At 38.4% G+C, this 20,868-nt stretch overlaps 1 protein-coding gene across 1 annotated transcript; it reads right to left on the bottom strand.

Annotated features, from left to right (window-relative positions):
* Nucleotides 1-1,341: 1,341 nt before the first annotated feature.
* Nucleotides 1,342-19,876, bottom strand: LOC136242678 (ATP-dependent DNA/RNA helicase DHX36-like). The gene is made up of 21 exons (XM_066034121.1): nt 19,636-19,876; nt 18,611-18,856; nt 18,410-18,523; nt 17,922-18,175; nt 17,417-17,518; nt 17,293-17,357; nt 15,762-15,843; nt 15,225-15,429; nt 14,469-14,671; nt 14,140-14,283; nt 13,975-14,092; nt 7,358-7,456; nt 6,452-6,625; nt 6,297-6,383; nt 6,161-6,229; nt 6,011-6,110; nt 3,816-3,912; nt 3,474-3,597; nt 3,346-3,420; nt 2,121-2,198; nt 1,342-2,063 (listed from the first exon to the last, which is right to left on the bottom strand). The coding sequence occupies exons 1-21, from the start codon at nt 19,807-19,809 to the stop codon at nt 1,473-1,475; spliced, it is 3,201 nt and encodes a 1,066-aa protein (XP_065890193.1). The 5' UTR covers nt 19,810-19,876; the 3' UTR covers nt 1,342-1,472.
* Nucleotides 19,877-20,868: the final 992 nt, after the last annotated feature.

Here is a 20,868-nt window from a genome sequence, read left to right as displayed (position 1 = left end):
ACTTAGTAGTAGCTGTCTCCCTAGTAGTTGGAAACACGCTCACGTCACACCAATTCACAAGAAGGGAAATCGTTCTACTGCTGATAACTACCGTCCAATAAGTTTAACATCACCTATAATCCAAATTTTGGAGTCAATCATTAAAGATCATATCACACACCAAATGTTCATTTTCTCCAAGCCAACATGGTTTCATTGCTGGCAGGTTGTGCACAACACAGCTTCTTACAGCAATGGACTACTGGACTCAATCACTCGATGATGGCTATCCTGTTGACATTATAAATTTAGATTTCCGAAAGGTGTTTGATTCTGTCCCTCATAATCGACTACTGATGAAATTGAAAGCATATGGCATAGGCGGATCTCTAAGATGGGTACAGAATTTTCTTTCTGATAGAAGGCAACAAGTTGTGCGCTTAATGGTGACCACTCTAGCTGGTCCACAGTCTCTAGCAGGGTTCCCCAAGGTTCAGTCCTTGGCTCCCTGCTCTTTTTGTTACGTGTTAATTTTATTCCATTATCTGTGGACAGCCCAATCTTACTATTTGCTGATGATGCCAAGATCTTTCGATCAATTAGATGTGAAGCTGATTACTTACAACTTCAACGGGACATTGATATATTGTTTGAATGGTCAAAAACCTGGTTGCTTAATTTCAATATTAGCAAGTGTTTTGCATTTAGGTCTCACCCACTCCTAATGTTATAACATCTACTGAGTCTGTCAAAGATTTGGGAATCGTCGTTGACTCTTTTCTAAAGTTTCATATCATACTGCTATAGTAACTGCAAGAGCTAATCATATACTAGCTGTGATTAATATAAATTTCAACACCAACATATTACTCCAACTGTACAAATCTTTTGTCCGTCCCATATTAGAATATGGAAATATTATAAGGGGTCCACAGTTCAGCAGTCAGTTGAAAAAATTCAAAGAAGAGCTACCATGACATTAAAGACTTGCAATATGTTGACACCTAAACTTACCATCTCTCAGATATCGACGTCGTAGAGAGGACTTAATTTATATAGACTATCTGATAACATGCTGGACATGGATAGCTCATCTTTATTTACCCTTTGATCATCTTCTATAACAAGAGGTCATAATTTAAAGATCTACAAATCACATGCTACCTGCTTGCCATGCCATCAATTTTATCCAGTAAGAATTATAAATGATTGGAATGGACTCCCACATGATTCAGTTTTAAGACACACCTAGATAGATTTTATTATGATTACCAGTGTGAGTTATTTTTGTAGTAGTTTGATTGTTTAGATCAGGTTTTTACAGGCTTTGCCTTCTTACCTGTACCCCCAATAATAATAATATATAATCTACAATCATGATTTTTATTAAATACAAGTTATGGCCAAATCATAAATAGCAGTTACATCTCTGAATATACTGTAGTGTTTTTACTACATTTAAAAAAACAGTTGATTTTATATGTTTAGTGTAATTATCTATACCTCCAGTGGTCATCAGTGTATTGACTGTAACTATTACCTTTATAGTGACTGGAACTTGATGATGGGTAAGAACTTTGATCATGATAGTACCTTTTTTTGTGATCAGAACGATAACCTTGACTATAATGAGATGATGCTTGACTTTGATCATAATGGTAGTCTTGAGCAGATTTGTTTAAATGGCCTTGATCAAGATGATAAGCTTGATACTTTTGATGGTGATCTTGATGAGACTCTTGACCAGGACTATAATAACTTTGGCCATGATCAGGATGATAACCTTGATCATAATGGCTTTGAGGGTGGTAGCTATGGCCACCATAATAGCCTTGATTATGATCAGGATAGTAGTCTTGACCTTGATAATATTCTTGATCAGCTGGGTAGTCTTCGTCATATTGATCGTCTGCGTAGTATTGTTGATCTTGGTCATCTGGTTGACTGAACTGGCTGGTGTCTTCATTACAGATCAACTCAATGATGGCCTGAATCAATTTTGAACCGTGCGGTGTAGTTGAGAACTCCAGAGATGGATTTGCGATCTTCTGCTCCAGAAGAGAATTGAGTTGTATCTTCAAGTCCTAGTAGAATGATGAAATACAATGATGAAATACAATGCTACTACAAGTGTTAAGTACCTTCACAAGATGTGCTATACTGGTAGGAGCTTGGAATGTGATCAGTCGATCAACTTTGACAATCTCTTGCTCTTCGTCCTGTACACAGAATTGCATGTTTACACAGAACATGCAACTACATAACTACATACAATACACTATAAATTACAAATAATACAAAAATGACTACTGTGGAACCTGCTAATAAGGACACTTGAAAATTAGAATACTTGCATCGGATATTTCCCTGAAGTATCCCTTAACATGTAAACTTACCTGGAGGATACCTTGGTCTCTTAAAGCACTCTTAATACACACGTTCCAATGTAGATCATGTGCACAGACATTTTATCACACACGTAGATGCATACATTACATACATACTGCACAAGGAAACCAGTCAGTTTTTTGATAAATTCTCCAATAGAACAGTTGTAGAAATAAAAATTTCAGGGGTAAATTTAAAAATAACTTTCACTAAGGAAACTTGTTACAAAATCACACAAAAATTGCTTCTACAGTACCCAAAAATGTATCAAGCACTTCTAACATAATTATTTAATTTATAACTTAGACAAGCTCCTCTGTGTTTCCTCCAGCTTGACCTGAAGCTGGAATTGCAAGCCAGTCAGCAAATTTTCTAAAACTGCTCCTGCTACACATGCAAACTACAAACACACTACACACCAACACACACGTGCGCGCACAAGTGTGCACACATACACACCAACACACACACACACTACACTACACTTCTTGACTGCCCATCCCGTCGATCTGGTATCCCAGCCTCACTGGAAGAGACCCACCCACCTAGTCAAAGGATGCTGGGTAACCTAATTACAAGTGATTTATTCAGGCCAGATGAATGAATGGACTGCCAAGGAGGGTAGATGGGCCACTGACAATAGCAGGGACCTAAGTCTCTTATAGTGTATCCTAGATGCAATTTATGGACCGTGTCCATGGTGTTAACCATGTTGTCGACTTGCAAGATCAACTCAAGGGCACCCTCTCTACCACACGGTCAGGGCTACTACCATTAGCTAGACTCACGCAGAGGAAGTCTCTATTGAAGAAAATAAGTTTGGCTGGTATTGTCTTAATGATAAACCTTGTGTACAAGTGCTACACCATTATGTGTCATGACAATATCATGATACAAAATCAGTCATATCATATATTGCATATTACTACACGAACACACTACACTACACTACACTACACTACATTACACACTACACACCTTAGATGATGTTATATCGCCACCAAAGAATAACAGTGGAAATGGAGTTATCATGGTACAGTCATGAAGGTATATCTACATACATGGCAATAAAGATAAAGGGACACTCATCTCCACATCATTCCAACCTTAGTGCTCTTAACTTTAGTGTGGTAGATGACATGCTTGCTGGAATAATTAGATTGATTGTTGTTGACAGATTTTGGGTGAATATGCACACGTCCATCAGTCTCTGTGTAAAACTTGGGTGGCCTGAAAATAAAATTATACAAATAGCAATATCAGCCACAATACAGAACATAGAACATATTGTTAGTCTTTCTGTGAGTCTGCCACCAACAATATTAATAATTCAGGATCTCTGAATAGATTCATTTGAATTGTTCATTTTGTAAAAGTGCACAGACCTACACATGAACTTACAAGGGTAATTAACATGCATACATCACATTTACGATGAAATTTCTTACATATTTCGCTTTTTATATGAGCCACCCAATGGCACAATCTTGGCTACATTGGGATACAGTCCAGCACAGAGGATGGCCTTAGTCAACTGAAGATTACCTGAACAGAAACAGAGAAGACTGTATTATAGATACAGTAGATTACGATGTAAGATAGTTGTCAGTTACAGGTCCTTTCACTGGTGACATCACATGAAAAACAACCAAGCAGAAAAATCTGGCCACCTATCATTGGATAGTTTTCATGTGAGTCCCATTCAGAATTTTTGTACGACTGACAACCAACATGCAAATCACTGTAATAGAGCCAAGGAAACAGGATTGACAACAAGCACGCAATCTGAAACACTCTCAAGTGTTATGAATCAGTACGGATAAAATGGTGTCTTCTAGTCAACTTTAACTCTTAAACCCGCATAATCCTGACAACTGGATTTAAACTTAATAAATATGCATGTCTTGCACAGAGTGCTGTACTTTTCGAAGCATCTAGCCTATGGCTACGCAATTTATGTCATTCTACTTGTATGTAACAAGGATTAAAATGATACCTAGGGTTTTACCCTAACGCTGAATGGTAAGGCCAAAACCAGCTGTGAAAATAACTTTTTGGTAAGAAAACATGCAAACCCTTTACATACCTTTATAAAATGGTCGATAACTCGATGGTGGTTACTCCTATCACCTTGCAACAACTTCCATTCAATTCGCAGTTAAATTTTCTATCAGGCCATATATGACTCACGTGAGTAAACCCACAATTGAAATTAAACATGTGGCAGAATTTTGAAACATAGAGATGCGACTTGTTGCTGTTCATCACTTCATAACAAGTAAGCCAGTGTAGTTATAGTGTTCATTCAACTTTCTCCAAGTAGACCAGCGAACACACTGTTAATTGATGTATATTTGTAGGATGTAAGAATTGTTATCCCACATAGTGTCACCATGTGTGCCCATACTGTGTAAACACACATTCCCCAAAAGTTCTCTGCGGGTTTAAGGGTTAAATCACTTTCTATAATTGTTTAGTATTCCAAGATAACCTCTGGGTACTGGGTAATCCTGTTTTGTCGGTTTTCGGTGCCATCATCAAAAATTTTTAATCTAATTTGAAACCAATTAATTTTTTGTGTAGCAAGTCAAATTTTGAAATGCAAACAATGCCACAATGTCTGCGAAGTAGCACAGGTTAGTGTTGTTTAGTAAGGACTTTTAGTTTTAGGTTTAGTTATAGTCATGGCTAGTTTCATCAATAATTTTAGTTTTAGTTGTAGTAATCTTTCTTAATTCCTTTTAGTCTCTATTTAGTTATGGTTATATTCTCTGTGTTGTTTTAGTTATAGTTTTAGTAAAATTTATAAAAACCTTTTAGTTTTAGTTATAGTTTTAGTTATCTTTCCCAATTCTTTTTAGTTATAGATTTAGTTTTAGTTAACTAATACATATTTGTCTTACTAAACTACCATTTAGTCACAAACTATAGCATATATTGACATTTGGATGCTACATACAGCAATAGAATTTCATTCTGTATTTTATTCTACCTGTATCACGTATGTTAACTTGGTCTGAGCAATTACAGGTGCATCTTGTGTTAACCGGCTCCTTAGTGCCCTTTGGCATGTAGCATCTCAATTTTCTAAAACAATACTTTACGGTTCATTGATGTCAACGGGCACCTGCCAGGCTGAAGCAAAGACTAACAGCGACAAAATCAAGTCCATAGTCTTAGTCATTATCGAGATTACGCTTGTCTGAAGGCATTAGTAAGTCAGTTGGTTAGTTAGCAGAAAATTCCACTAAATAAAACTAAAATTTTGTACCACCTATTGAAAGTGTTTTGGGTCACACTGAAAGGCACTTTTAGGCTTGACTATATAACCAATACCGTCAAGATATTATGAGGCTGGTTTATGGTTAATTTTTTGTGAGAAAGTGCAAATCTCTATAGAGTGATACAATAACATGAGGAGTGTTTCAACCATTTTCTAAAGTAGTTATACTGACATGCCGCTCCGTTGCCAATCCATTTCCTTGGCTCTAATATTTATGATTGTAACACACACACATGCACACACAAACGCACATGCACACATGCGCGTAATTGCACAAACAAGCATACATAATATGTATACCCTCTGCAGAGTGCGCACGTGTATGCATGTGCATGTGTGTGCGCATGCGTGCGCACTCACTAGAGTTTGTGTTAGATGAAGGATCGTTTGGATTGGGAGAGGAAAGGAAACCAATTTCCATTAGTAGCTCAGCAAACTGTTGCTTATTTCGTTTCAGCATCTGTCAAACATACATCAATGTCAACATCAACAAGTACACTTCCCACACACCTCCAGAGTGCTATGTGACAAGAAGTTCTTCCAACAATAACTCCTTTTGTCATCACTTTTATCCCACTCCTATTTAAATAAAGCACAAAAACCTCATTTTCTCCCACCCAACAATGTACAGTAGATTATACTATACCTGAAAAGCATTGTAGATGGCTATGTGGTCACTGCGGCTGTCACCTGCAAACTCTTTACGTGCTGCATCAGCTTCGCTCAATTTGTGCTAGACACATGGAAAGGTGTATAGAGAGTAACAATGTATGTGTGTGTGTCTGTACATGCATCACTCACCAGTGGTGCCACAAAGGGGTCCTTAAAACCCAGCATAGCACAAATTGTCAACACAGGGTCGAGGCAGGAGAAGATGGCACCAAACAGGATGGCCTTCCCAATTGATGGATTAACTGGCAGCATTGCTAGATGGTACCCCAGTGCTGTCAACTCTTCACTGGAATCTAATGCTTGCTACAGAACCAGAGGAGAAGGCACTATATGAAGCAGGCATATACATGACACAATAATACAGTTACAACATATGACATACGTATGGCAAAATATCAAGACACATGGTAGTGTGTTGTGCAGCCAAGGAAACCAGAATGCAACACTGTGAGTATATTGACAGAAATAACATTTTCACGTATGCATAGTTGTATGGTCCCTTCTTGAAAGCACACAATTTTTGCATTTTAGCTGCCTGCCACCTTTGGAACCTCACATTCCAATTTAAGCAAAATCACCTCGTGCTTTCATGAAATACAGTGTACAAGCCCTCAAAGTGAGGTTTAATTTCTTCACATTTTTTCCCTTCATTTTTCCAGGTGCCTAACTTTTCTTCTTTTTACACACTTTACAAAACCAGTATAAAATATAAATGAGCAACTCCGTTATCATGAAATTTGGTGCACATTATAGGATGTATTGAGGTGAATTCACATATCAAGCCCTGATAAATATTCATGGAGTTGTGGATGATTATTTGCATAAAACTAATAACTTTTTGTGGTTTAAAAGAAATCGCAGTAACAGCTACAAGGTAAACACAAATATAATGTAAATCCACAGGAATCAACCAAAATAATAGATTCTACATCCACCCACCAATATTATATTTGCTCCAGTATTGTGCCACATACACAGTGGCATCTCAGATATATGACAATTATTTCATTACTAAGACTCCTTGTATAGACTTACCAAGTAGGTAAGCTTCTTGACAGCTGCAACCACAGACTCCTCCTTAGGTGGCTGCAATGCTTTTGCCAGGAAAGGAACAACCCTACCAAGCTTCAGAATCTACATAGAACATACATAGTGTCATTAGTATTTTCACCATTATACAGAGAGTACCCCTTTACTTCCCCCCCCCCCCCCCCCCCCACACACACACACACACACACACACACACTGTTTAGTTGGCAAAGCACTTATATGACTGACTATTTTAATAATAAATTTTCCACCAATTGTTCTTCAAGAGTAGGTGACTGCTCTATTAGAGTATCTTGATCTCAAAAGTATCTTTATGCTAACCATACTCTAAAAATGTTGCTCATTTTTCAAACCCATTATTATCCTTCAAAACTACTCAGGTGTAATATCCACATCCCTATGGCCAACAAATGGCTGCAGTGTATTAATACTGCAGTCATTTCTTTTCCACTATTTCCTGATATCACATCCTTTTCAAACTAATTGTTTTTGACGGCCACATCCAATTTTTCATAGCTCGGTTGTTTTAGCAACTGTATAAGCAACCCACAAAGCTTGTCGTTGGAGATTGCCTTTCATCTATATTTCTACTTTTCTACAGGCAAATCTACAGGTCAGTTTTTAGCTGCTACTGTTACTGATGTGGCTGCTACTTTTATTATCTAACTGAACACTTCTACACCGGATCTTCACTAATCTGAACTCCACTATAGTATGTACGTGTTGAGCTGGATTCTCAAAAACATTCAACTCATGGATGCAATTACACATGATCTTGAAATTTGGTTCATTTGTAGTACTGCTTGACTTGCTAAAAATATTTCAAAATATTTTCGTTCAAATGTCTGACACAATGTTTACAACCAATCAATGGGAAGCCATAAAAGTACAGTGTCCATTACAGTCCTTTCTTGAACTTGTAATGGAGCCAAACTATACGTGTCTGTTGTTGACACCTTTGTTGACACCTTTGTTGTCACCACTAATCACCTGGTTGGCTGAAATTTTGAAAAAAATTCACTTTTAATTTTTAAACTGATTTTCAGGATTCAGCATAACTTGTACATACTATAATAATCCAAATACTCTCACAGAAAAAAAATGCAGCCACTTATTAGAGCATTTTATCAACAGGTGTATGTTCTATTAGAGTAATTGAAATCTGTATAATTATACATGTGTAACACTTTCACACCTCAGATAAAAAAGGAGCTGCCCGGGCTACATTTTGTATGTAGCCCACCTAGCCAGGCTACAACTGGGCAGTGATTATATAGATGTTGAAGCCGAAATTGATTGTGGGATAGTGTTCTGCAATACAGTGCATTTTGTGTATCATGTATCACCATCAATAAACTGTTCGATACGATACTGTATCATGATACTATAATGAAGTGGTCATGGCTAGTTATGACTGGTATTAGCTAGCATATCAGCTAATAGTTGTACTGTACTTTAAAGAGCTAACACTGATTCTACATTCACTGTGTATACAGATTTCTTTATTCAGTGAATGCTAACTACAGTATTATACTGATGTGTAAAATGGCTAGTACATATATACAAGAGTTAATAATAGTGTGTACCCTACACACTATTATTAACTCTTGATATATATACAGCAGATTATTTACTGCTTAGTGGTGCAGCCGGTAAGAATATTTTAGTCATAACAGCAGCATATTTGTATAGCTTTTTGTAATGCTGCACTTTATAGCACAGGTAATAGAGAGAGGCTCGGGGGCGGATCCAGGATTTTTAGAAGGGGGGGTCTAAAGGCAAAGTGCGAAGCATGAGCATTCTAGGGGGGTCTGGGGGCATGCCCCCCCAGGAAAAATTTGAAAATTCAACCCTCTGAGATTGAATTTGATGCAATCTGACACAAATTTATGGCCTGGTATGAGTACACATTAAAGATCCATATATTATACTAATGTACTTTGATTGAATGACTATTGACTGTCTTATTATGTTATTGTTATGTACAGTGTATTTTATTATAGGTAGCTACAGCCTAATGGATTACTGGCAGGTAAATTACAACAGAAGTTTCCTTGGCTGTCGAGTGGCAAACTCCTCAACTACTTCATCAGCCTCAAGTGGAATTTGATGATGATACTGCATCATTGCTAGCCCATTTAGTCTTTCTTGTGTCATAGTACTCCTTAAAGATTAATCGGAGCATACTGATGGATCTTTCACATTCACAACTAGTGACTGGAACAGTGTCAGCGAATGTCAACAACGTATAAATGTTAGGATACAAATCCTTGTCAAGCTGTTTTAATGCCTTCTCAGGGGTGTTTAAGGCTTCTGCATCAGCTTTACATGTTTCTGATGACCAGTAGTTCTTCCATAACTCTAATTCTGCAGAAAAGCCCCTAGATAGAGGTAAATCATCCTCATAAAACTTTATTAACTCATCAAAATCTGTATTCTTGGTCTTTGTGAGGTTTTTAATTAGTTCTGATGGTAAAAGTTGAGTAAACTGTAAGAGAAATTGAGATGAAGACTCTGTAAACCGAACATTTAGTTCACTGATCAGGTGATCTAGGAATTGTTGTTGTACGCTTATAATACTCACTGGGACTATCGGATGGAAGGTTTTGCCTGTTTTGCTGTCTGTTAGTAACTCTTGGTACCGATTCTTTAATTCCGACACTCTGACATAATACTGTAACTTCATTGTATATTAGCGAATGATATCTCTCCACATCACACCTTTGCTTAACCAAAGTAGATTTCACATTCTGAATATCTCTGTGAGCCCGAATTGCATCGACATAGCGACCTTGAAGTTTCACGGATAGCCCTTTGATGTATGACAGCACATTCTGTGTAGGCACCAAAGCTATGACAAATGAAAATCTGAACACTGTAAAAAACAGTGACTGGGAATCTGATCTGGTTTCAGCATTCCATTCTGCAGGAGAACTGTTGGCTATTTCCTCCAAGCAGCATACTATTGGCATAAATAAATCCATAAAACTTTCAAAAGCCTCATGTCGCTCAATCCAGCGAGTACGACACATCTCCTTTATCTTCCTACGCTTTTCATTGGCAAACAGATTGTCAATCCACTTCTCCAAAGCCAACTGCCTTTTTGGAGAATTGCTAAAAAATCATGATACTTTATCAGCTGACTGCATCATATTGCTGATTTCTCTGATAGTGCAAGATTTGACCACATAGAGATTTAGTCTGTGTGAAGCACAGTGAGTGTACAATGCTTTAGGATGTTTTGCGGTTATACAAGCAGCTGCACCTTTAGATTTCCCAGCCATAGCTCCAGCTCCATCGTATGCTTGACCACAAAGAAATTGCAACTACAATTGCCATTTTTCTAGTTGTGAAAGTATGTCATCGGTAATTGCTTGTCCAGTAACCCTCGAGACACATTTATGAAATCCCATAAACACTTCTGTTGGAGATCCTTTATCAACATAACGGATGCTAATTGACAGCTGCTCATCATTGGCCACATCTGTAGCTTCATCTGCTAGGACAGAAAAATAACATGCGTGACGAATCTTCTCTAAAATTTTGTTACGAATTAGGTCACCACAAATTGAAATGAGATCATTTTGAATAGTTTTACTGGTGTATATAGCATTGCCAGCAGCAGATTCAAGATGATTTGAAAGAACTTTATCACCAGCCTGTACACGAAACTTGAGCAAACCAAGAAAATTACCATGATTGTTGTTTGGGTTTTCTTCAACAGAAGGTCTATCATCGCGGTGACCACAAAAAGCAAGGCCTTGCCTTCCACAAAAAATTACTGTCTCTGCTATTGATCGGAGCTTCAGTCTGTTCTCAGCTGCTGTCTTGCTGTTTGCGGTGTTTAGTTGGAAATCTATTCTTGCATCAATGTTTTCCATACTTCTAACAAACATATTGTTGTAATATGACATAATACATGTGTGTATTACTGTGTAGCTACGTAATCAGACAGGTTAATTACCACATAATGTAGTTAAGGTTTTGAATTAGTTTTGTAATTGTATTCACATGCTTCTAGAAGTTTCTGGACCTGTACAGAACTTTTCTGTGGTTTTGTAGGTATAAAAGCAGTTGTAACTTTTAATACTTTAGAGTAGAATTGAGTAGCTGTACACTGTGTGACACTGTTTATTGAGTTGCTGATTAAAAGCTATTTTGTAGTCAATTGTCAGGTTAATTTGCGAATCTGCTAACACATATTTGCATCTTGTACTGCATTTTGATGAGTTTTGTTTCCTTTAGAATTTCCAAGGCCATGAAAATGCTTCCCCAATAGCTCCGTGGCTTTTTTAAAATTAGTGAAGGGCCTGGTTACAAAAGCACCAAGTTCCTTCACAGTTGGTACGGTCTTACCAAATAGAACACAATACTTACAGTATCCTCCACTTTCTGACTCAGAATATACCAAGCCAGGATTTTTCTCTAGCCATCTGTGTTGGAAAAGTCGATGAATCTTGTTAATCACATGAGTGGGAAATTTGTAGTTGATAGAAGCCTTTTCAACAGAAAATATTTTTGTTGATCTGTGAGATTGATTTGAGATTTTAATTGTGCAATCTTTCCAAAATCCCCACTACTTATTGCATCCTGAATAGCTAATTGAGTCTGGTCATCACCAGCACTAGCAGACTGTTGGGCATCACAAGTGGGAAGATCACTGCTGTTAGCAATCTCTGACCGAGTGGACCATAATAGATGACTGATGGTGTCAACTGCAACGTCATCATTGCCACTAGTGTTATGCCCCTCTAGGTCATTTTCCGACTCTCTGTCTGAATTGCTCTCCTCACTCAGTACAATGGCCTGATCATCTTGCTGTGAAGATTCCTCTTCTAAATCCAACACAATCACATCATCAACAAAAATTGTTCTGTCATCAGCCTCGAGCTCGTCATCAACACTACCAGTGCTGTGACAATACAAAGTACATAACTATACTGTAAGTTTTAAATTACCTAGCTAGCTACATTGCACTACTAGTTACAATTAGCTATATGATACGCGATGATGCGGTAAAATTAGTTTTGCGGATTATCTAGCAATTCATAGAAGCCTTTAAAATGTAATTAGCGGCGAAGCCACACAGTAGCTCAGCTGGCGTGCAGCTGCGTGTCAGCCTCATTGCGCTGTAACTAACCTTGTACACGTGGACGTTGTATTTGTAAAATAACATTGCAAATTGGCTTTCTTTGTCACTGGCAATGTCTCAGAAATCCGTCCACAAACGTTGCTAGCCTCATCACTACTCCTGTAATGCTTTGCAGCCATATCGCACGTGAGTAATAGCCAACGCTTAATTAGTTATCATTATGCGCTTATTAGTAAGCGCCTATAAAATATATATATCCTGAAGGGAGGGTCTCCAGACCCCAAAGACCCCCCCTGGATCCGCCCCTGAGGCTTTCTATTTGAGAAAGAGATCACTGTTACCAGTAATAGAGCAATCACTGACAGTTCTATTAGAAACTTTGATATAACGATATCTTCTAAGTACAGTATCGTATCGTGATACTTACTTGCTGTATCGATATGTATTGCAGATCCCTATTGTGGGGATTCCTATTGTGGGGATCGATTAATAGTCACGTGATTAGGATGCATGACTTGGATTTCACCATGAAAACCACTCAGACGTAGAGCATTTTGTTAACCTCATCATCCTACGAGCTGAAAAACGTTGGGCTAAGGTGAGACTAGTGCTATAGTTTATTCATCAATCGTTTCTATACATTTTCGAAGATATGGACACGCCCCCATCACGAAGCTACCACTCTGTACGGACTAACAACCACTCTACAAGCAAGCTTACCTATCTAGGCCTTTAGTGAACTCCGTAATTTTTCCATAAACAATTCAATAGCACTGATTAAACTCGTACAACCGAAATCCTCTGTGATATCTCTAGGATATGTCCATTCATCATAACCGAACGTAACCAGAATGTACTAGCTGCTTACCCATAATCACAAAATTTTAGGTATGCAAATATGATACATCTAGTGGCTGCACTCATATTGGCTTGGGTGATTGATCACCCTGTACAGGCTATCAGCCTGATAAGTGTTACATATTAGCTGTAGCATGGGGCATTCAGGCTTTGCCTGATATGTATGCCGGACCGAGGGCAGTCGGGCATGCATATCAGGCAAAGCCTGAATCCCCGTGTTACAACTATTACATAATCAATGAGCTTCACTAATCTGACAACTTCACTAATCTTGAGAACAGAGCTGTTTAGGATCCACTGTCATAGGATTTATTACTGTAGCTGAATGCTCTAATAGGGTGACTGCACTATTGGAGTACTTCAATTGTGTACTGGTTGTGGATAGAGTAATCAATGTAGAGCCTTTCAGCGGTTTAGCAGTGAGTTATAATGTGAAAGCTATATAATTGTGTGATTTTGAATTCATTAGATTGTCTGGTAAGCGTAACAATAAATCCTTTTTTTTATTTAAGAAACTAGATCACTATTAATGCATGATTGGTGTTTTCATTATAACTGCGTGGGTAAACCACAAAAGGTTTGTATTATAATGGAGACTCCAAGTAGACTCACCAGGTACAATGTGCACACATACACAAAGATGTACTATTACTTTGATTTGAAGGACCAGCTCTTCCAGTGGTTTACGCAGTATCTCAGGCAGCTGGTATTCAGACATCTTATCGTAGTGCCATCGAGTGTACAGCCTATAGCACTGGCCAGGTTGTACCCTGAAAGAGTTGGTAAATATCTGGTACAGTATAAAATTGGTGCACACCTTCCTGCTCGACCTTGCCGCTGTTTGGCAGATGCTTGACTGATCCAGACTGGATCGAGACATGTGATGTTCCTAGAGACGTCATAGGTTGTCTCTTTGACCTTGCCAGAGTCCACAACGTACACCACATCATCAATGGTAATACTGTATGTGATAAGATGTGTACTGGATTATGTTATATTCCAATGAAGACACTATGACTACATAACAGTACAGTGATTACACTGTACCTATAGGGAGGCCTGTTAGAATTACTATTACATTGTATAGGGAGATCTGTTAGAACTAAACACCATATCTTGCAGGAAGACTTGACAGAGGAAACTCACCTTGTCTCTGCTATGTTGGTAGCAAGGACAATCTTCCTAACTCCCTTGGGAGGCGGGTTAAACACCTCCTTCTGTGAGGCAGTTGGCAACAGAGAATGAAGTGGAATCACAAGTTGTGCTGACAACACAGGGTCCTTCATGATCATATCATTCACTTGAGAGATGTCATTCCAGCCTGGCAGAAATACTAGTATGGCTCCCTCCTGTAAGCACCACTTCAACTAAAACATCTGATTCACTTCTACACAATCATTCAGGTGTTCATTTGCACATTAAAAAAAACATGGCAAAATCTGACGTGGGACAAACAGCATAGCATCAAAATAATGGTACACTGCTTCTGCTTGTTTTTTTTGTTGATTTTTATTTCCTCAACCAATTCCATAACACAAGTACAATTATGAATTTAACATTACCAAATCTATTTATTCTGTGTAGTTCATGCAGACAGGCCAGAATATTAACCTAGAGGGGGTGAAGTAAGTTGCTTCAGATTCTAGGGGGGTCTGGGGGCATGCTCCCCCAGGAAAATTTTGAAAATTTAGGTGTAAATATACTCAAATTTTACTGTGATGCCATTGAATATTGACCATTGGATTATACAACTTTGGGATCAATTAAACCTTTCCATTTCTCAAGGCTTTAGGTATAAACCTAGGGGGGCAATAGCTAACCCAGGGGGGGCCTGTGTCCCCTCCCACCGCTCCCCTCCCCCCTAGATTAGCCCCTGGCAGTGTGTACTGATGATAGACTTGCCTGTTCTGTACGATGGATGTGTTGTATGGTGTGGAGGATGAGATTGTAGTCTATCTGAGCAAAGGAGAACTCTGACAGTGCTTCTTGCTGGGAAGCAGGTAGTGTTGAAAGGTACTTGTTAAACTCAATCTTTTCCTGGTCTGCCTTGGTCCACTGTTTCCTCCCTCGACGTTTCAGCTGGACTGGGGATGGCATGGGCTTGTACCTACAAAATAAAGAATGACAAATAAGTATTGCGGTGCTTTATTTAAAGAAAAAAACTCTGTTTTGGATAAGATATAATATTGCTTTAATACAACACACAAAACTCTGTGTAGGCATTTTAAACTTGGCAATTGTCACTAAAAAACTTGCTTATGTATATTTACCCATACTATATACATGCTTAGCAAGCTCTATAATATTTTTTTTACGTAACTTCAAAATTAATTGTATAATCTTTTATAACCTTTGCTGAGTGAAGTTTCACAGTAACAATATCCATGCCAGTGGGTCAGTATGGAATTGCACTGTTTTATAAAATACAATATGGCTTACCTCATTTCAGGGACAAAGTCTTCAAGATGTTTTATAGTGACAGGAAAGACTCTCCCAGGAACTCTGACTACTGGACTGTTAGCTGGAACAAAAATGATGTACTATCACAGTACACAGTGTAATAGGTTTTCCTATCACTACATAAATAAAGACTAGTACAATTAAAACACATGTGCATGGTATGCCGCACATGTACTATGCATAGTACAAGTGAATTGACTGGGATATTGTATATCTAAAATAATGATCATGACATGATTTTGGGCAATAATTTAAAATGCTGAAATTGGCTTATGTCAATGAGAACTTTAATGAATTGAGTCAACTAGCCTATGGCACTATTTGTGGCTATGACTGCTTTATTAGTGTATCTCAATCTTCCTGCTTGTCTCGAGCAAGCTACACAATAGATCAAGGGGCATTGTTTGCCATGTCTAATTTCCTACAACAAATCCACAGCCGATTGCAACTAGATCATTAAGGGATGTGGTCACAGCATTCTCTGATCATTAAGGCATGGCAGCATGCTCTGATTTTTTAGGGGTGTAGCTGGACCATTTGATCTCAGGAGGCAGAGCAGTGAGCTTCCTTTTACATATATAACAATGTAGAAAGTGATTGTGAGTTGCAAGATAAACCCACAATCAATTAATCTATCTACTAGCATAAATAGAACCACACCATTTTCTAAGTCAGTTAGAGACTGCCCACTCAGATCTTCATGGCATTGAAAACCTTGGCTTTGTGTCGGGTTTTTAAAATCACAAACATCCTTATGGTAGGTTTCTAACTATTATATACCGTCCTCTAAGAAAGTGTTGATGTGGAAAATTAATACCTCCACATGGTTTCCTAGCACAAAGAAGAATAGAAGGAAAGGCAAGGCAGACACTGTCTGACCAGAAAAGCCACCAGTGAGTTAGTCATGGCATGAAATATGGCCATGCGCTGTTTTGTTTTAGCCTCTAGTGTTATGACTGGTCAGGCAGGCTGGCAAGGAAGACCAACAATAAGGGTTTTGGTGATGTTTCTTTTGTTATGTTTTTTTTATAATTCAATATCCAGCCATCTTTAAGTGTTTTCTTGCTTTAACACTGGATTTGAAGATGGATGCACTAAAAAAGTGATTTTCATTGCATATCATGTTTCTATAATGATTTTAACAGCAGTGCCTGTCATTTTAGGCTGATCCTACCAAACAGTATTGCTGTTCTGTTTGATAGCAAAGACACAAGCCAGTGGGATGAGTGGGTGGATAGCAATTATTATGTAACCAACTAACCATAGTGTGCACTGACTGTACATGATCCTGGCAACTCTGGGTTCACCACAAAGATATTCACAGGACCATCAAACCAGATGTGAAATGTACAGTATGGGAGAATATTTATAGCTTCATAACTGCTTTGTTTTATTTACACAACAATACACTTCTGTGTACAATGTAGCTCATAAGGACTATAAGACACTCTTCAGCACTTCTAAGCTCCTGGTGTACAATACACTATACTTCTAGGATGTATAGACTCACAGAAATATTGTGACAGCAGTTCAGCATGCAAAGTGGCACTCATGATGATCAACTTCAGGTCAGGTCTGCGATAGAGAGGTGGGGCTGCTAACAGCATTACATCATTAAGAGATTATGTCATCACCTCTTGGGGAGTACATCATGAAGGATGATCATGAGAAAGTCAACCAAGACATCTCTCTCATGGACCTCATCAAGAACAATGTGGGAACAATGTTCTAACTTTCTAGAACAAGCAATAAATAACACATAACCACAAACTACAATATTGTTGCTGAGTAGTCAGCCCTGGTGGTGTGCTCTTGCTTTCCAGACCGCCCAATAATACATACACAAACTATTAAAAAGATTTTAAACTGATAGGGTCAGACTTCTGAATCCATTCCTTACAAATCCATTTAGGAAATAAACATCCCAGCTATCATTTGAAGAGGAACTGCACATCACTTTGTTACTACACAATTTGTAAGTATACCTTGAAGCCATCCTTGAAATCAAGAATCATGGCCTCAATAATAACGTAGCCTTATTTACTGACATGAAGCACAAATTAGTCAAGGCGACGCTGTATCAAAGAGGCACTCACTAAGTTGAGGGTCTTACTGTAAGAAAGCATGTTTGGCACTCACGGTGAGTTGATCAACCATCTGAGCATCACTCCGGTAGTGCAGTAGAGGATGGAGCCATAAGGACGGGGTTGCCTTGACTCCAATCGGATCTGGTGACCAACTGCACCCTCAGAAATATCAGGATTTTCACCTCTTTCCTCAGAAACTCTTGCAGCAACAGAAATGGCACTGATCCGCCTTGGTTGAGTGCAAACTATATGAGCGGTTGAGCCACACCCATTAGTTATTGCATTATCCAAAATGTACTGTGGTATCTGCAAACAGAGACAAATTCTGATTGCTCTATTAGAGTACAGTATAGATGTATACATTGATAGTCAGTACGAGAAACACTACTTCCTAAACACGTAGTTAGGAGAGGGACAAAATTTTACTGCACTTCTATGTCCACAAAAAACAACAGCACTTCATCAATCCCCAGTCTGACTTTCCAGATTTATAAAGTTGTCTCTCAACAAACCACAATGACAAAATGCACATACACATACCTGTGTAGTCTTCCCACAGCCAGTCTCCCCAACCAACACAATCACTTGGTTAGTATGAATCTTACTAAGGATTTCCTCTCTCATGTCATAGCATGGCAACGTGCGCCGAAATTCCTAACATAAAAAAAGGACAAACATCTTAAAGCATTCATACAGTTTACTGAATTGTTGAGGTAATTGTCATAGCATGCCACTGCTAACCTGAAGTTTGTGGTAACTGGCATGCTTGTCTTCATGGTTGCTACGCAACTCCTTCTGCAGTTGTGTGTCAATTGTGGAATTACGTATCAGCTGTCCACGACTTGGAAAACTATCTCTCTTAAAAATAGATTCACTTGTTGTCGAAGTTGTGGGTGCCTCAGCATTGTACACCTGCTCCTTCTTTGCCTCATGAAGTAAATAATTGAGGTGGCCTTCAGTAGTCTTGTTTATGCCCACTACAGCACGCTATTCAACACAGAAACAGCCATTTTACATTGCTTAAAATGGTTACTTACATCTACAAAGGTTTTAGGATTGTTGATAATGTAATTGAATGTGAGGTTGGTATCATTTGCATTCCACATCTAAGCCAACTGAATAATTTGCCCTAATAACCTCACTATCAGAAGCTTCAAATTCAGAACCAAACTGCCACCAATCAGTCATACAACACCAGTGTCACTGAAATGAAATCAAGCCTAAAATGGTGCACTCTAGCCAGATGCAGAAACAAATACAATGTTATACCGTATAGCTGATTTACGCGGGATGCTATTTTTGCGAAGGTCTCAAAAGTATTACGAGCTGGATATTTTCATGGATGTATTTTTTGTGATTGTTATTCCATAGATGTTAGAGGAGTGTAAGCGCCATGCACCTCTAATATAATGGTATACTTCTTATTGTTACTGCACACGTGTCTATAATAGAATAAAGTTTTGCGAGGTGCCTATACCTCACGAAATCCACAAAAACTACATTCCTGCATTAAAAACCAGCTATAGGTATACAATTATAGCTCACCAGGTCAATATTGACGCTTATTAACACCAAAGTCAGTGTCAATAGCCGCTATGTTTAGGATATCCCCATAGAATGTCCCAACCCAATCAACTGTAATGACCAATAAAATTATTAATCGCTTTAAAGCACCAAGAATATTTAAACCATTAATTGTGGGTTTAGATTAATAGTCGCATGGGTTTATATAGTAGAATAGCATAATTTAGGTTACGACACTTTACCTGGGATTTTTCTATCTGCTTTCGCTTCTGGAGACTCCTGTTTTTATAAAACAATCCTATTTCCTTCCCTGACAAGAATGGGGGATGCCTTCCGCCGCCTCGACCTCCTCGATATCCTCCTCCCCGACCTGACCCTCTACCCCGCATTGCCATCGCTCCAATACGGGACCACATACAAATTAGGATGTATCAGTTGGAATTTCGAGCATCACCGTCTCTTATAGCCACTAAGCGCCCTTAAATTTTTTTTACTATGAATTAGCTTAATAGAGGCGCTGTTGAGCAATGTGTTTACATTTTACCATTTAATTATGGAGGTCAAGGATAACATTTTTGGCTAATTTTCCCCCTTGAAATTTTTCGAGGTTAGAATATTCTTTAAAAGGATAGCACATATGAGTCATGAGATCAGTATCAGTATCATGGGCATTTTGAAGTTGTAATTTTCCCATAGCTACATTGTCTATGAGATGGACACCAGTTCCCCCTTCTTGGTCATCACACAAACCAGCATGGGATTCAAAGAACATGATGTATTTTAAGATCTATGTACACTATCCATTTGAGATTATTATTGACATTCACACCTAAAAATTGATAGCTATATGAATTCTTTGGAATTTTGGTTTCTCCATATGTTGAAATACCTCATTTATGTGATTGCCCAGAAGGGGCAACTGTAACACCCTTACATAGATAGCTATGTATGGGAAAACCACAAATTTCAAAATCAGTGTCATATCTTATGACATATATATATATCTGATTTAACTCCACTTATTATTGAAAGAAAGGTACCGAGATGGCCACATCAAAATAAGAAATGATTCCTTGTACCTCAACAACAAGCTTCACTGCAAAGTGAGTACAGATGGTAACAAATTAGAATATGTAACTGTATCAGCACAGCCACTTAATAATACCTCTGCCACAAGCATGGAGTCATCCTGACCAGGGGAGGATCCAGACTTATGGAAAGGGGGGGTCAAAAATGAACTGAGGCACTACATTGTCTCTGGTTTGATAAGGTGAGACCAAAAAAAAAAAAAAAAGGTCACAGCCAGCTGACAATAGCTGCCCACCTCACCAACCACCCATTTATAGCTGATAAGGCCAATGAAATTTGATTACCAGTTTCGCGTCATCGCCCGCATGCTTTTGATACACCCGCATGGAATTTCATTATTGGTATTTCAGATTGAAATACTCTAATAGAGCAGTCACTTTTACTCT

This window comes from Dysidea avara, chromosome 13 (assembly GCF_963678975.1).
Source record: "Dysidea avara chromosome 13, odDysAvar1.4, whole genome shotgun sequence".
In the NCBI taxonomy this organism is placed as follows: domain Eukaryota; kingdom Metazoa; phylum Porifera; class Demospongiae; order Dictyoceratida; family Dysideidae; genus Dysidea; species Dysidea avara.
The sequence above is the reverse complement of the archived record's forward strand: the minus strand, read 5'-3'. Positions and strand labels throughout refer to the sequence as shown.

Coding starts and splice junctions, on each gene's coding strand:
- LOC136242678 (XM_066034121.1), bottom strand. CDS start 19,809: ATGTGGTCCCGTATTGGAGCGATGGCAATGCGGGGTAGAGGGTCAGGT. Junction 18,524..18,610: donor CCAGTTACCACAAACTTCAG/GTTAGCAGTGGC, acceptor TTTTTATGTTAG/GAATTTCGGCGCACGTTGCC. Junction 15,430..15,761: donor GACTTTGTCCCTGAAATGAG/GTAAGCCATATT, acceptor TTTATTTTGTAG/GTACAAGCCCATGCCATCCC.